The 17,360-nt window shown below is 38.1% G+C and overlaps 1 protein-coding gene across 5 annotated transcripts in view; it reads left to right on the top strand.

The window, feature by feature from the left end:
• MYOZ2 (myozenin 2) overlaps positions 1 to 17,360 on the top strand; it is a 66,471-nt gene continuing 49,111 nt past the window's right edge. The window contains exons 1-2 of one of the 5 annotated variants that reach the window (XM_074272994.1): positions 67 to 236; positions 14,619 to 14,712. In XM_074272994.1, coding sequence (XP_074129095.1) covers positions 14,691 to 14,712 — 22 coding nt within the window. In that variant the 5' untranslated portion in view covers positions 67 to 236; positions 14,619 to 14,690. Of the gene's footprint in view, positions 237 to 13,663; positions 13,841 to 14,618; positions 14,713 to 17,360 lie in introns of those variants that run through there. The other 4 variants (XM_074272992.1, XM_074272993.1, XM_074272996.1 and 1 more) reach the window with 4 other exon arrangements.

The following is a 17,360-nucleotide window of genomic DNA, read 5'->3' as shown; positions in this document are numbered from 1 at the left end:
GAATCTAATCTGAGTTTTAAAATATTTTGGCTTTCTCTTCTGAACTGCTAAATAATTAGCAGAGAAGAGCTAACAGCCTGTGCCAGATTCCTTTACCTCAGTGGCTTCTCTGATCCCAGAGCCCCTCCCAGCGCAATGGGCGCAGTGTGCCCCTACCCCACCGTCTGTGCTGGTCTTTCTTATTCCTCCCCTGAGAACTGACCTTTCCTGTTGAAACTCCAGATTCTCTTCAGCTGGTAAGTCGTGCTTCCAGTCCTTGTGGTATCTATCAGTCCTGAGCTAATTTTGAGACTTAATTTATCTAATTGGTTGTGAGGGAGTGAGGACGTTCACTGAGTCCTGTGTTTCTTCTCCGCCATCTTGGCTCCGCCGCTCCTCTTATTTTCAGTCCACTTTTTCAGATGACATTTATTTCCCTCAAACTTGTGGTTCTTAGCACTCCCTGTGTATTGTTAAAAGGGCAGGGTTAGGCAGGAGGATTCAGACTAACTCTCCAGTCACAGATGGGGAGCAGGGAGTCCTCCAACTGGACTTGGAATCACATCTGGATGTTTGCTTTTGTAAATAGCCTTGGTCAGACCACATCTAGATTATTAGGGTTAGTTATACGTGCTACATTTAGGCAGAAGATTGGCAAATTAGTGAATGTACAGAGGAAGGCAATCCAAATACTAAAGGACATCAAGTTTATGTCATATGAAGAACAACCTCAGTTGTTAAACTTAAACAAGAAGAGATTTGGGCAATCGGAGGGAACTATAGATGTCTTTAAGTATTTGAACAGGTATTAAATAGAAGACTGCTTGATCCCACTAGATAGACATAGGGATAATGAGTGGAAGGTTTAAAGAGATGAATTAAGAAGGAAAAATATTAAATAATTAAAGAAAAAGAAACTAACAGCGATGAAAAAAAAGTTTCCTAATAATTATTTAAATTGTGCCAGAATGGAATTGCTGCCTTGGAGCCTCTCCTCTTGGAAGGACTTTAAGGCAATATTGTACGGCCACTTGGTAAGTTTATTGTAGATGGAATTCTTGTTCTAAAATGTGTTGAACTGGGACAGTGGATAGAGCATCAGTCCTGAGGTTAGGAGGAGCTAAGTTTGAATCTGGCCTCAGACACTTAACTCTTCCTATCTTAGGCCAGTCACTTAACCCCCAATTGCCTCAGCAAAAATAAATAAATAATGAAATGTGTTGGACTAAACAGACTCTTGAGGTCCCTTCCAGTTGTAAAATTTTGTAACTCTTTAGCATAGAGTTAATTATAATGGTATGTGTACTTTTAGTTCTAGAGAGCATCACTCATAGGATAGTTGGAGTGCTCTCTCTGTCTCAGAGACAATTGTCTACAGTTGTAGCTCAGTTGGGCTACATCTATCTCAGGGTTCCAGGGTATGCTAAGGGTCTTATGGATAATTTTTTCTCTATTACTATCAGCTCATCCCCATGGGAAAAGTGCTAGAACATAGTGAGCACATGCTATTTGATTTATTAATTATTTCTTTTATAGTACTTGTTAAAATTTTGTGGATGCCCATTGCATCAGTGCACATATATGGGATTTGTGTTATAGACACATCTGTTATAGACCAGTGACTAGCACCTGAGTTCCATTTAACCACTTACCATCAAGTTAGGTTTTACAAAAGAGATATCAAAGACATCACCACAAAAAAAACCCAAAATCCAAAACATGCAAACATTTTCCTCAGCACCTTTAAGATACACCATACACCAGAGAGTACATTTTCTTTTCTACAACCTTCATCCCTGGAGATTGTACCACTAAATGATAAAATGGCAAGTATAAACATGCCTTTCCCCACTATCCCACCCCAAATTCACTTTGAGGTGCATCATAATCAATGGTTAAATTATTTTGTTTTCAAGACACAGAATCTTGGGAAGAGTCCACTGCTGGGTTAAAGCAGATTGCTCATCAAGGTTAGTTTCTTCCTGGATTCAGCAATTGTTCCTTGGATGATTATTCTGAAGGTCATAGTCTAGTCTGTTTTCTCTCTGATGCTCATATACCTAGGAATAAAAGAAAAGAAGGGGCAGCTAGTTGCTGCAATGGAGAGAATGCCAGGCTTGGAGTCAGGAGGATCTGAGTTCAAATATGACTTCAGACAATTACTAGCTGTGTGATCTTAGGCAAGTCACTTAATCTCATTTGCCTTAGTTTCTTCATCTGTAAAATGAACTGGAAAAGGAAATGGCAAACAGTATCTTTGCCAAGAAAACAGCTAATGACGTCATGGAGAGAAGGACATGACTGAAATGATTGAACAACGAGAAAGAAGACACTCAACCAGCACAGAAGAAACATTAGTACTATGCATTCAAAGTCACTGTGGCCTAGGTGGGAAGATTAAGCCTATGGAACCACATCTTCCTACATGGAATTGTACAGTAGTTGTAACTTAATTTATAAGTAGGCAAAAAAGATGGAATTTCTCCATCAAAGCCTATTGCATTTACTTTCATTTTCAGTTCAGTAACCAGTTTAATTCACCATGAAACTAGATGACAAGAAAGTTAAAAGATGCATGTGGATGTTTTAAACTGGGGACAGGACTCACCTATCATATAATCACAAACTTCTAGAAACAATATCACAACCTCCCCATTTTGGTTGGTTAGCAGATAGAGCTCCCTTCTCATGTAACAATGATGGACCCTCTAATGGCTACTCTGATACATCTCCCCTCGCTCAGTTATACAAGTGAACATGTATGTGTATAAATATGTATGTAAGTATAAATGCATGTGGATAAGCAGTGCTACTACTGAGCTTATATTCCAAAGAAATACTAAAGAGGGGAAAGGATCCTGTATGTGCCAAAATGTTTGTAGCATCTCTTTTCATAGTGGCTAGAAACTGGAAGATGAATGGATTTCCATCAATTGGAGAATGGTTGGGTAAATTATGGTATATGAGGGTTATGGAATATTATTGCTCTGTAAGAAATGACCAGCAGGATGAATTCAGAAAGGCTTGGAGAGACTTACATGAACTGATGCTGAGTGAAATGAGCAGAACCAGAAGATCACTGTACACTTCAACAACAATACTGTATGAGGATGTATTCTGATGGAAGTGGAAATCTTCAACATAAAGAAGGTCCAACTCACTTCCAGTTGATCAATGATGGACAGAAATAACTACACCCAGAGAAGGAACACTGGGAAGTGAATGTAAATTGTTAGCACTACTGTCTATCTACCCAGGTTACTTATACCTTCGGAATCCAATACTTAACGTGCAACAAGAAAATTGAATTTACACACATATATTGTATCTAGGTTATACTGTAACACATGTTAAAATGTATGAGATTGCCTGTTATCTAGGGGAGGGAGTAGAGGGAGGGAGGGGAAAATCTGGAAAAATGAATACAAGGGATAATGTTATAAAAAAAATATTCATGCATATATACTATCAAAAATGTGTAATTATAAAATTAATAAAAAAAAAGAAAAAAAGAAAATAAATGCATGTGGATAAATATAAAAATAAAAACTACAATATAATTAAATACTAAGTATTTTGAGAGGGAAGGCATTAGCAAGTTGAAGAAATCAAGAAAAGCTTTACAGAGAAACCTTAGAAGATATGAACTGATAAAGAGTGAGGCAAGCAAAACTAAGAGAATTAGTACAAAATGACAATATCATAAAGACAATCAACTTTGAAAGATTTAAGAAGACTGATCAACACAATGACTAGCCATAATTCTAGATAATTCATAATAAAGCATTTTTTTTTTATCTTTTAGTAGAGAAGTAATAAATTCAAAGGCTATGTTGGAATATTTTTCATCATGGCCAAAGAGAAAATTTTTATTACTTGACTATACATATTTATAACAGGAGTTTTGTAATTCTTGCTTTCTAAAAAATAAAATTTCATTTAAAAAAAGAAACATTCACACAGAAATTGGGACTGGAGATGAGCCTTGAAGGAAGAATGGGATTCTATTCCATGAGATGGAAGTAAGGAAAAGGAACAAAAGGGATATGGGGTATCATGTGTAGACTATTTTGGCCATATTGCACAGTGAGGAAGGGAAAGTAAATGCTCATTGAGGTAAGAGGGATTGTTTGGGGGAAGTTTATTCCTTTTTTTGGTGGCCATTGGAATGGAGAAGGGGTGATAAATGTCAAAAATGTTGCTAGTGTAATTTCTGTGTGAATAAGATTACATGAAAGAGATGGGAAGAGTTCATTTTGAGACATCATTCTCTTGATATAAGGATATTCAAGTGGAAATGTGATGGGTTGGAGAATTGTGATGCCAGAATGCAAATGAGGCATTACCAGTGGAAGTCAGAATCAACCAGGGCCCCATGTTAGCTAAAGCTACAGGTGTGGAAGAGGATTCCAATGGGCCATGTGTCTACAGTAGTAGAGAGCCAAGGTTTGCTAGAGGGAAGGTTAAGGTCAGATATGTTTAAATGTTCAATGTTAAAATGTTAAAACAAAGGAGCATGTGTTTAGTCTAGAGGTCACTAGAGTTTGTCGAACAAGAGAGATCTGTGCTGTAGGAAAATCACTTTTGTAATTGTGTGAATTATGGCTTGGATGGAAAGACCAATTAGTAGTCTGTTGCAATAATTGAAGCAAGAAAGGAAGGAAGGGTATCATTACTTGAAGAACAGGGTCAAATGAAATTTTTGCTTGTTTTTGTTTTCGACATCAGATATCCAATAATGTTTTAAAGCAAAAGAGAAGAAAACAACATTGTATAGCCCAATAGAAAAATTCTGACAATTTAAATTTCTGGTTTTAGTTCTGGAAAATTGAAATACAAAGTTAGTAGCCCACATTAGGAATTTTGCTGACTTGTCATCTTTCATTTTTTTAATTCTTTGTTGTAAGGGATACCTAGGGACATAAAGATACGTCAGGAAAAGTAAGAGATATAAAAGCAACAGATGTCAGCAAATAATTATTTTAATAATAAAAAAGCAAGATGAACATTTGTTAGCTATTATATTATAGAAATAATATATAAAGCAAAAGTGAAAGAAATAACATTATCATACAAGCATACATAAATATATATATGTATGTGTGTATATATATATATATATATATATTTTTTTTTTTTTTTAAATACAGCATACACATAAACTTTAGTTATGGTTTGTTTGGGGGAAATCCCATGTAAACCAGTATTAGGAAGGGAGGATGGTACTTTGGACCTGACAGACTTGTTTGTTTTCATTTGGGCCATTGTTATTATTAGCCTGGCTTCAACCTTATTGGCAGGGAGCTGGAAAACAGCACCTGTCAACATACATATTTGATAAATGTTTGTTTATATTTAATTTTTAAAAATTATCTACCTTATCAATTCAGTTTCCTAAGACCCTGAGGATCTAATGCACTTCAGATATGCTGGTTCATTACTCAAGGTATTGTACAAATTTTAGCACTGGTTGCTACATCTACATCTACGTCTACAACATGTTGTCTCTCAAGTCCTATGCAGGCTCCTTAATTTCTTTTTAATTTCAACTTAGATTGTCTCTCCCTAGCTATAGGCTAGGGATGCAGTTGATAAAAATTTATTAAGCCTCTACTAAGTGCCGTGCTCTGTGCTAAGTGCTGGGATTACAAAAAGAAGTCAAAGAGAGTCCCTACCTTCAAAAAGCTTACAAGCTTACAAGAGATAACAAATAAACAAATATGACCAAAAAAGCCATATATACGATAAATAGGAAATAATTAACAGAGGGAAGGTTCTAGAATTAAGAGGATGCCCACTTGACACATGACAAGTATGACTTTGCCCTTGCTTATGCAAGATCACTTAACCAGGGACTTGTCTTTGATGCCTTAGAACCTACACCATTTATTTGCCCATAGTTGGTGCTTAATAAATGCTTGCTGTTAAATTGTTAAGAGATTTCCCATTCCATTGATTCTCAGCCACCCAATACTTCAGGTTCTTCCCTCTGGGACCAAAATAAAATTTCATTGTTTTCCACAGCAGCCATTCAAATACCTGGAGAGCTCTCTTTCATTCTTTGAAGTCTTTCCCATTGAAGTATAAGTAGATAGCCACTAGGCTCTCTCACCACCCACCTGATGTTTTGCCCTTCACAGATCTTGTGATTATCTATCCTTGACTTCACTTAATCTGCCTCACCTTGTGCAGTAGACAAGAGGACAAAATTCCTATAGGTGAAATACCTGGAAAAAAGAATGGCTTCAGGATACAAGGGGAAAAATACAGATTGGCTGCAAGTTGGAGAGGAAATAAGGCCAAATTCCTGGAGGAATGCCAGTTTTCTACAAGCAAAGCAAGGTAAAGGATTTACTAGTTTGCTTTGGCCACATGCTCTGGAACACAAGAATTTCTATCCAAGCTCCCTTCTCCATCACATTCACTTCTTTTCTTGATGTGGCCCATGGATTTGTAGTTAAGGTCTGGCAAACTCTGGCCTATGACCCCAAGCAGCGATCTGGAAAAGTGAACAAAATAACATGGCTGATGAAGATGGGCCAATGGGAGGCCCTCTTTATAAGCTGAGGAGAGATGGACAAGTCCAGAAGCCAAAGCTCAAGGTCACCAAGTATCCTGGAGGATGTGGCCAGTTTTTGGCTGCAGGTACACAGCTGTGGTGTAATGTTTACACAAGGAAAGGGAGGAGCTGTCTGCAACCCAAGCTACACATTTCCCTCCTTGTTGGATTCCTAGTACCTCAATAACTTGAGTATTTGCACAGCTGAGGCAGAGCACTCAGGGGAGGTGCTTTAGAAAGCACCCCAGTGCAGAAAAACATATAATAGGCAAAGATTATGGGGAAGAAGGGCTGATGTTAAAAGGAATGAATTTGCCTCCCACAAAACTGGCCACCAGGAAGAAATGTGTAAAAAGAGAAACAGCCAGGCAGCAGTGCCTATAAACACTTGGTTCTTGCCCGTTCTAACCCTGGAGGAAAGAAAACCTGATTTAAGCTGTCTTTCCACTCTCTCAGCCCTTCCTACTCCATCAAAGGACTAGAAGTCCAGGAGAAACAACTAATAAACTTATGATGAGGAAAGCCAGGTGGCACAGTGGATAGAGTGCTAGACTTGGGGAAGATGAGTTCAAATCCTGTCTCAGATGTTTATTTAGCTATGCAACCATGAACTAGTCACTTAATCTTTTTTTTTTTTTTGCCTCAGTTTCACTATTTGTAAAATTGGGATAATAATAGCAAGGTTGCTCTAAGTTCACTCAAATGAGTTAAAATATATAAAGTGCTTTGTAAATTATATAGTGTTGTGTTAATAATAGTTAATATTAGCAAAGGAAATAAGGTTTTGTGTCAGCTAGATGCTAGAAAGAATAGAGCAATGGCCTTGAAGTCAAGTAGAATTCGGTTCAAATACAGCCCTAGACATTTACTGGCTATATGATCCTGGGCAAATCATTTAACATCTGCCTCAGTTTCCTCAACCATAAAATGGGGATAATAATCCTTCTAAGGTTATTATAAAGATTAAATGAGATATTAAAGGGCTTAGCACAGTGCCTGGCATATAATAAGTAGGTTTTAGATATGCTTCTTTCATCCTTCTCAAACAAGGAAAACTTTAAACATCCAAGCATGTTTTATGTGCAGAAGAGAATCCTTAGGGTCTGCATTCAAGTGATGACTGCATTCAAGTTTTTGAAGGCTGCCATGTAGGAAAAAAGTGACTGGACTTTGTTTGACTTATGAGGGCAGAATTAAGAACAGGGATCAGAGAAGCAGATATGCAATCAGAAAGAACCTGGGTTCAAATTTTGATTCTGATACTAGTAATTATGTAATTATGGACAAACCATCTCACCTATCTCAAACTGTTTCCTCCTTTTTGTAAGAGATAACAATATCTCTCTTATTTCCTATTTGTCCTGTAGATTACTTTTCGTATATATGTTTGCTTCTTGTGTCTTCCACTAGATTGTAAGCTCTTTGAGAGCACAGACTGTCATTTGCTTCTTTTTATATCTCCAGGGCTTAGCACATAGGAGGTGATTAATAAATGATCATTGATTGAGTGATCACTCAATGGATCCATAATTAGATGTAGTTTTTATATACAATCTTTTAAGGATTGCCCTGGTTCTCACTTCATAGACTTGTTTTGAGGTTCCAATTAGATTGTATTTGTACATGTTTTGCTAACTATGATGTACTATCAAAATTTAATTATGAATTTTTCAATGCTTTAGTTTCTCCAGTCTTACTAAGAGATTTTTCTCCTCAGTCAAGATTCCTTCCTGTCAGACCAAGTTCTATACTGGAGGCCTTGAAGAGAGGTAGAGCAATGCCTGGCTACTTGTTTGTGTCCCTGGACAGTGGTCAGCAGCTGTCCTTCTGGAGCTGGGCCTCAGCTCACCCACAATGTGAACAAAGAACAGCATGGTATCTGTCCCCCAAACAGCCAGCTCCCACCTCCGGATCTTCTTTTAATCTGGCTGCTGCCCACAAGTCCCTAAAATAGACAGTAAACACTTCAACACAACCAGGCATACATAACCCTGAAAACACCACAATGTTTTTTGGGGTTTTTTTTTTATTGGTAGTGGTTGTTTGTGTGTATATTTGTTTGCTTTCCAGCTAGCTACATCTTTCTAACACACCATAAACTCCAAAATGGTACCTTACCATAGATTATTAGTAGAATCATTTTGTTTGGGTTATCCTTTAAGAACCCACTGTGGTTTGTTTGATTTGCTATCAATTATTCTTCAGGAAAAGGATGAACTGGATAAATAAGCATTTGAGCTTATCCCTGAATAGCTGGTGGTATATCATTTCAAACTATCATAACCTAATATTTCCAAAAGAGTCATTAATAGGTTTGAAAACAGCTTTTCAGAATCCCTATTAAAAAGATCCTATAAATCATAATAAATTGGAAATAGATTTGTTGTCTGTTGGTTGAAGAGTGATTAAGCAAACTATGATATATGGATTAATGAAATATTCTTTTTTTAATTATTATAGCTTTTTATTTACAGGATATATGTATGGGTAATTTTTCAGCATTGACAATTGCAAAACCTTTTGTTCCAATTTTTCCCCTCCTTCCCCCACCCCCTCCCCCAGATGATAAGTATACCAATACATGTTAAATATGTTGAAGTATATGTTAAATACAATATGTGTATACATATCCATACAGTTATTTTGCTGCATAAGAATTGGACTTTGAAATAATGTACAATTAACTTGTAAAGGAAATCAAAAAAGCAAGCAGACAAAAACAGAGGGTTTGGAAATGCTATGTAGTGGTTCATACTCATTTCCCATAGTTCCCTCGGTGTAGCTGGTTCTATTCATTATTGAACAAATGGAACTGATTTGGTTCATCTCATTGTTGAAGAGAGCCACGTCCATCAGAATTGATCATCATATAGCATTGTTATTGAAGCATATAATGATCTCCTGGTCCTGATCATTTCACTCAGCATCAGTTCATGTAAATCTCTCCAGGCCTTTCTGAAATCATCCTGCTGGTCATTTCTTACAGAACAATAATATTCCATAATATTCATATACCACGATTTATTCAGCCATTCTCCAATTGATGGGCATCCATTCAGTTCCCAGTTTCTGGCCACTACAAAGAGGGCTGCCACAAACATTCTTGCACATACAGGTCCCTTTCTCTTCTTTAAGATCTCTTTGGGATATAAGCCCAGTAGTAACACTGCTAGATCAAAGGGTATGCACAGTTTGATAACTTTTTGAGCATAGTTCCAAATCACTCTCTAGAATGGTTCACAATTCCACAATTCACAATTCCACCTACAATGTATCAGTGTCCCAGTTTTCCCACATCCCCTCCAACATTAATGAAATATTCTTATACCATAAGACAAATATGAAGAATTTAGAGAAACCTGGAAAAATTGTACTGATGCAAAGTGAAGACAGAAGAACAATCATTAAAAGAATGTATATGAAATCTATATTGCGAAGTCTAATTATGAATCAGTCAGTCAATAATCATTTACTAAGCACTTACTATGTGCCAGGGACTGTGCTAAGCACTAAATATAAAAAGAGGCAAATGACAATTTACAATCTACAGATCAAATAGGAAATAATTAACAGAGGAAAGCACTAGAATTAAAAAAGGTTCCTATAAATGATGGGATTTAGTTGAGATTTAAGGGTGCTAGGGAAATCAGTAGGCAAAACTGAGGAGAGAAAGGATTTCAGAGAAAGTGCCTAGAGCTAAGAGATAGAGGTTGTTTGTGGAACAGTCAAGAGGTCATTGACAATGGATTGAAGATTACATTTTAGGGACTAAGGTAAATGAAGACTTGAAGGAACTACGTTGTGAAGGACTTTGAATGTCAAACAGAGCATTTTGTATTTACTCCTGGAAGCAATAGAGAGCTGCTGGAATTTATTGAGGTGGGGGCCTGGTCAGATCTGGGTTTTAGGAAAATCATTTTGATTGGCTGAATGAAGAATAGATTGGATAGAAAGAGCCAAGTACTAATCCTCATAAAACCCTCATAAAACTCCAGGTGATGAGGGCCTACATGGGGATGAGGGGTATATTTAGGAGATCCTAAAGAGGTGAAGTGGACAGTCCTTGGCAACAACTTTCATATGGGAGTGAGAGATAGTGAGGAATCCAAGGTAACTCCTAGGTTGTGAGCTTGAGGGACTGGGAGGATAATATTACCCTTGTCAATGCCAATATGGAAGTTGAGAGGGGGTAAAGTTTAGGGGGAAAGATAATGAGTTCTATTTTGAATATGTTGAGGTTAAGATGTCTATTGGACATCCAGTTGGAAATATCCCCAAAGCAGTGAACATTTCAGTTTGAAAGTCAGCAGGGAAGCTAGGGCATGGGTAACTATAATGATCGGTCCTGGAAAACAAATGAAACATATTTCTCTCCTTTCAGTAGAAAAATGGGAGGCTACATGCATGGAATATTAAATAATTAGTCAGATTTAGTCATTGTGTGGATTGGTTTTGCTTAACTGCCTTTCTTTGTTAGAAAAGAAGACTCATGGACAATGGCCATGGAAGAATGGGTTAGATCCAGGAATGATCACATAAAATAAAATCAAATATATCAATAAAATCAAATTAAAATGAAATAAAATATATCTATTAATTAGTGACTTCCATATTTGCTAATAGTGCTTTTAAATCTGCCTAGCAATAGTACCTGACTTTTGGTAGATAATAAATATATGATGATATTATTAGATTTATAAGTATATTATATATTAATATGGTTAAATATTGTGTTAGATTATTATACATTTTATATATATATATATATATATATAAATACATGTAAAATCTCATCTATTCTGACAACAAGCTTATTAGGTAAATACTAGAGTTATTATCATAATTTCCATTTTATAAATTAAAAAACTGAAGGTCTAAGAGATTATGTGACCTTTCTATGCTTATATAATACAGCTGGTCCATGTCAGAGGCATAGTGTTGACCTAAGGCTTGATGGCCAGCTTTCTTGTCACTGCATGATGGTGCTTTTTCCTTGGAAGGAGTCCAACCCCTTCAGTACAGATCAGTTTGTAGAAATAGAAAATTAACCTTTATGAGAGAACAGTATATATGTCAGATAGACAGGATGGTGAAGGTGGTCAAGATGCATAAAGGAATAGGGAAGGTGCTGAGAGGGAGTAGACTACATAGAAGAGACATGGAATTCAGACATTCTTCAACCTATCTTATCTTCCCTAGAGTCATCCCTAGGGAAACTAGATGTTGTAAATTGAGTCCTGGACTTTGAGTCAGGAAGACCTGAGTTCAAGTATAGCTTCAGACATTTACTAGCTATATGATCTTGGTCGAGTCATTTAACCTGATTTGTCTCAGTTTCCTCATCTGTAAAATGAGTCAGAGAAGGAAATGTCTAATTATTTCAGCAGTATCTCTTTCAAGTAAACCCCAAAATAGGTTACAAAGAGTCAGACACAGCTGAAAATGACTAAATAAAAAACCCATGTAGTTGTGTTAAGCACTTTAATTCTATTTATCAGATATAAAAAGTATCCATTTTCTTGACTGCAAGGAAGTATCCATTTTCTTGATATGCAAGGAAGGTGTCTCAAGAATAACAACTATGGATTTGGAGTCAGAAAACCAGAATTCATAGCTGGGCCTGATACTGACTTCCTATGTGATTGGGGGCAAAATCTTACCTTGTCTGGTCCTCTACAAACTGGGCATGGGACTAGAAGCCTGATAAGCTTCTTCCCAGTTCTGAATCTGTACCCCTAAATCAGTATAATACAAGACCATGAATGCCTTTGTGTGAAGGTTTCCAGAGAAGTTCCCTCTCCCCTTCCTCCTCCCAGATATTGCCATCCTTTCTCTCACAGCTCAGTACTTCCCTGTCCTGCTAAACTCATCTGCCCTGCATTCTATCCTGTCCTGGGTCAATGTGTCAACTCTCCAAGCTAACAAACTGATCTGTGCTCAAGGGAGAAGGTCCTTCCAACAAAGACTGAACACAATGTCTCTGACTGTACAGGCCATTAGCAATTAGATTCCAGCCTCCTTTTTTTTGTGCAGGATAAACAATATATCTGAAACCAGAGAAATAACAGGGAACAGGAGGCAATGAGCTAAAAATAAATAAATAAATGACAACATAGCTTAAAAGAATCAAAAATAACTCCTATCAAAGCAACCAACCCAAAAATAAGAAATTGGATGCTCTGAGATATATTGTTTCATATTTATTTGGATTTAAATGTTGAAAAATGTAAAAATAGATTTAAATGTTGGTCACAGTTAAGGGGGAAAACACTGAAGGCATAATTATAATTTTTAAAGTGATATCATATGGAGGTGCCATTATTTAAAGATGACCTCCAAAATGTAAATTTTCTTCTATTCATGCTTTTTCCAGAGTCAGAGACTTGACTACCACATCATTTAAAATCCCTTTGTGTTTTCAAAACTAACTGGAATATGATGCTTTTGGAAGACTATGAGATGAAAGTCTTCATCTTAGATTAGGTCCATCCAGTTTAAAAAATCTTGACTCAGAGTATCTCCGATGGGCAAAGCCCTGTGTCAGCTGCTATGATACATGAAGAGGCAAAAGGAGAAGTCCCCTGGCCTCTAGGGGCTTACAGTCTACTTACAGTGGCTAATTGTATGTGATCTCCTTAAGACTTTAGTCATCTCATCAGAGTAAAGTCTACTATTCTGCAGGTGAACCGAGATCAAATGCTATGCAAATCTATCTCTTTTTATACATCTCTAGTTAAAATCAAGAGTAAAGGCCATGTCACCTTAGTCAACAGCTTCTTTCTATTGTAGGACTGGCATCCACCCTTCTTTTACAGGAGAATCCTCCAGAACAGATCCCCAGGTACCTTAGGTAGATCCAGGTCAAATTCATTCCGGTAGCAACAAATTGTTATACATTGCTGGAGATACACGTCTTAAAAGTCTGCCATTTTATCCTTAATATCTCATGTTTGGCACACAGTAGGTATTCTCAAAGTCCAGGGTGGATGTTGAATGGATGGAAGGTTGTCATAAACCATGAGACCCATTGGAGGCAATGGAATCCTCAGGTCTCCCCTTTCAAAAGGGTAAGAGGAGGGGCTTGAGTGTGTGGTTCTATATTTAGCTCCTTGATGTCAGCTGGATGTCAGCCTTTTCAGAGAGACTCAGTCCTCACTTCATGTTGGTGTGAGGTACCATGCAGACCCAGACACAAGGATAGAAGCTGTCTGGGCCAGCTCCCCATCCACATCCCTCTGACTTCCAAACCTCCAGCCACTGGCCAGGCCTCTTCCCTGCTGCAAAACAAGGTTGGATAACCTGGTGAGTAGAATGTTTCTCCAACTCTTGGTTCTGGTCTTCCAGGGAGAGAGTCACCCTTTCGTGGCTCAGAGATGGACATTCTCCTTTCTTTTCAGGGCAGGTGGCTGGCCCCAGGTGTAAAGACCAGGACCAAAGTGGCTTCTGGTTTATACTGGCACCCCACTCCTCTGTCAGGCACTATCCTGGAATCTATGCATGTGCTATCAATGATGGGAGAGAAATGACAAAGTGACAGGCAGATTACAATAAATCGCCAATTAACTGCAAGCAAAGGAAGAAATAATGGGAAAGTGGGGAAAGGAGACTGATTTTTCAATCCTTTACAAAGGCCTGGAGTGGGTTGTACCTGTGTTCAGGACTCCCCTTTTCTCCACAAGCCATCATCAATCAGTGTTTCTCATCAGATGGGGCTGCAGATTGAAGGCTGCTCTTAAAGTCTTTCCAGCCAAGCCCACAACCCCATGAGCACCTTTCGTTCCTCTGAGATGACCTCATTATCTTCCTCCACTATCTGCATGCAGCATGTCCAATTTTTTGCATTCTGTCGCCTCCATTAGAATGAATATTTGCTCTGGGGAGCTGGGTTTTTGCTGACATTCTTCACATCTACAGTACTTAGCACAGTACTTAGCACAGTGCCGGGCACTGTGCTAAGTACTTAACAAATGCTTGTTGATGGACTGATGCTCATAGATAGTGGCTGAGGAAAGATATCATAGATTGACCCTCTCATCCAGGCTCAATCTTTTGCGTTTGTGTGCATTTCTTTCTCTTTCAGCAGGGAAGCTGCCGTGGAATATTAACACCCAGCACCTTGGAAAAGCAAAGGAAGCAGCGAGTATCAGCAATCATGAAGGAAATTCATGGAAACGGTAGAAAACCGATCCTTATGGGGGCACCTAACATTGTTCCTGTCCTTCCTAACACAACTGACTCAGTTTTCCTCCTACCGTTGTATCTGGTCATACTGTCATAAATAACCTCGGTGCTGGAGAGAGGGGGTGTGAGAGCCTACGGCCATGTCCCTCTGCCTTTTGTAGTTGTCCTTTTTCATGGGAAAGTTATTTCCAGATGAACAACTGTTTCAAAGGCATGGAGCCATGGGACAGCTGAGGGACATTCTGCCTGCAGAATTTAATCTGAAGTTCTCCTAATTGCATTTGATTGGGTGAGGTCCTAGAAAAGCTTGTCATCCTTGGCCACCCAAAGAGGCTCATCTCTAGGGGCTTGGTTTATTTGTTTGTTTTTTTCTTCCCAGTCATCTCTGAGTTTCCAGGGTTTCCCATTTCTCACATTTCACTTGCCCCACCCTTCATTCTCTCATCACCTTCCTACCTGATTATGATATTTTGGAAAGCAAGTTTTATTCTCTGTATGCTATACTTCCAAAAATAAGGAAAGATTCATCATATCATCATGGCATGATGGACAAGATTTTGACTGTAGAGTTAATAAGAGCTGGATTCAAATTCTACCTCAAATACCCATAGGATCTTAGGCACTCAACTACTCTAGATCTTAGAATTGTCATCTGTAAAATGGAAGGTTGGACTGCTATCAATTAAGGTCTATTCTAACTCTGACACATATAATCTGAACAATGTGATTCAAAGCAATTAACCCTTTTAGGAAAATGCTGTGCTTTTAGTTTCTCATTTTTTCTCTTTAAACTGTCTCTCCCTCCAACTAATTTCTATATTCTCTCATCAATACAAGAGTTAAATCTATAAGTTTGTTAATGCTGAAAATCAGCCTCAGAGCTCAGGCGAAGGGCAATAGCCCATTCTCCTAATTGGAGTTTGGGGGATCAGAAGGATTGAGCATTTCCAATATCTTCCTGGTGATTTTCAGGAAACCTAAGTAGCCTCATTCTCCCCCCATGTGAGCATCTCTATCTCTAGGAAAACAGAAAGATTTTTTTGAACATATCCATGTCTTCATATTTCACTCTCCATGAAGCAAAATGAATAATGCAAGAAGACACTTCTTAGACATAGTAACATGAGGTAGTAGATAATGTGATGAACATGCAATCAGGAAGAACTGGATTTGAATTCTGCCTTCAACACTGAGTAGTTGGGCTACCTTGGGCAATGAGGCAAATCATTTAATTTTTCCTTGCCTAAGTTTCCTGTTCTGTAAAATAAGCAAGTCATTTAACCTCTCTGTGCCTCAGATATAAAATGGGGATGACAATACCTTCAGTATCTGTCTGCAAAGTTCAATTGATGTAATATTTATAAAATGCTTTGTAATCATGATTGTCTTATGGAAATTTCATCTATTATTCTGAGCACTTAGATTATAGTCTTACCTAAGAGCTGGATTCTGAAAATTTTGTTTTTACTTTGTGTAAAGAGAGAATCTGATGGATCTATTCAGGAGAAGGTTCATAGCTCTTCCATCTTAGGAAGAGCTCCAAGCCAACTCTAGGGTTACTGAAAGAGCAACTAGTTTGCATAAAGTGAGATTGAATTGGAATCCAAGCCCAGAATCGAATTTGCAGATATTGCCCTTGCTTGTGTCCTAGGACACCAAGGTTATTTGCTAGTTTGTTCCCTTAAGCACTCATGTCCTAGAGACTGACCCAATGAGTGCAGCATTCGGACCAAATTTAGTCCTAAATCATCCTTGTCTAAGCACCCCACCATCACAGTTTGATTTTCAAATTACCAGAGGTGCAGATGTTGAAATCACAAATCCCTCCTGATCTAAGCAAATCTATCAACAGGCTATGGTCACCACTGTTTGGGGTCTAGAAACAGAGCTAGGAATGCAAGAAAGCTTCCTCCATTGCCAAGGTCTAAAAGATTTATGAAGTATGATCATGGAAAGTCAGCACCAATCCAAACAATTCTAAAAGTAAGGCTGTAGGACTGATGTGGAACAAGGCTCCTGAGATGGGCCTGGCCATTTAAAGCTTGATGAGGAGTGCCTGCAGGCTGCCACAGAACACTTGCCAGCTGTCCCCCACATAATCACATGCCGTGCCTTTGCTGGAGTGTTAACTATTCCAGATAACCCAGGGACAATCAGAAACTCGTCCTTGCTCCTGGCAGATAAAATAGCTGCAGTGCTTCAGAAAAGGACTCAGATTCCTCCCTTTCCTATCGGATTTCCTCTTCCAGCCTCTGTGAATTGTGTTTGGGGAAAGGGCAAAGCAGAAGGGGCTAGTGCTAAATGGTACCTTGAGGATGGCTGATTTTGGAAGCAAAGGACCTTGGGCTTGTGGGATCTGCCACAAGTCAAGAGCTCCCAGCCTCAGTTTCTTTATTTGTCAAGTGAGGGGTTAAATTAAATTGAAAGAAACACTGCAAGAGTAATGTAATTGGGAGATATGTAACAAAAAATATAAAAATTCACGAGAGCATAGATAATATTTATTTATGATTTTTCTAAGTCAATTTGCCCCCACCAAAAAAAAAAAAAAAAGGATATTTATGTATTGGTGTTTTTGTTGAGTTTTTTTGGTTTTAGTTTTACATCAGTAGGTTATGTCACCTACAACTGTCCTTACTTA

Source organism: Sminthopsis crassicaudata, chromosome 6 (genome assembly GCF_048593235.1).
Source record: "Sminthopsis crassicaudata isolate SCR6 chromosome 6, ASM4859323v1, whole genome shotgun sequence".
NCBI classification, from domain to species: Eukaryota; Metazoa; Chordata; class Mammalia; order Dasyuromorphia; family Dasyuridae; genus Sminthopsis; species Sminthopsis crassicaudata.
This window is presented reverse-complemented; position numbering and strand designations above follow the sequence as displayed.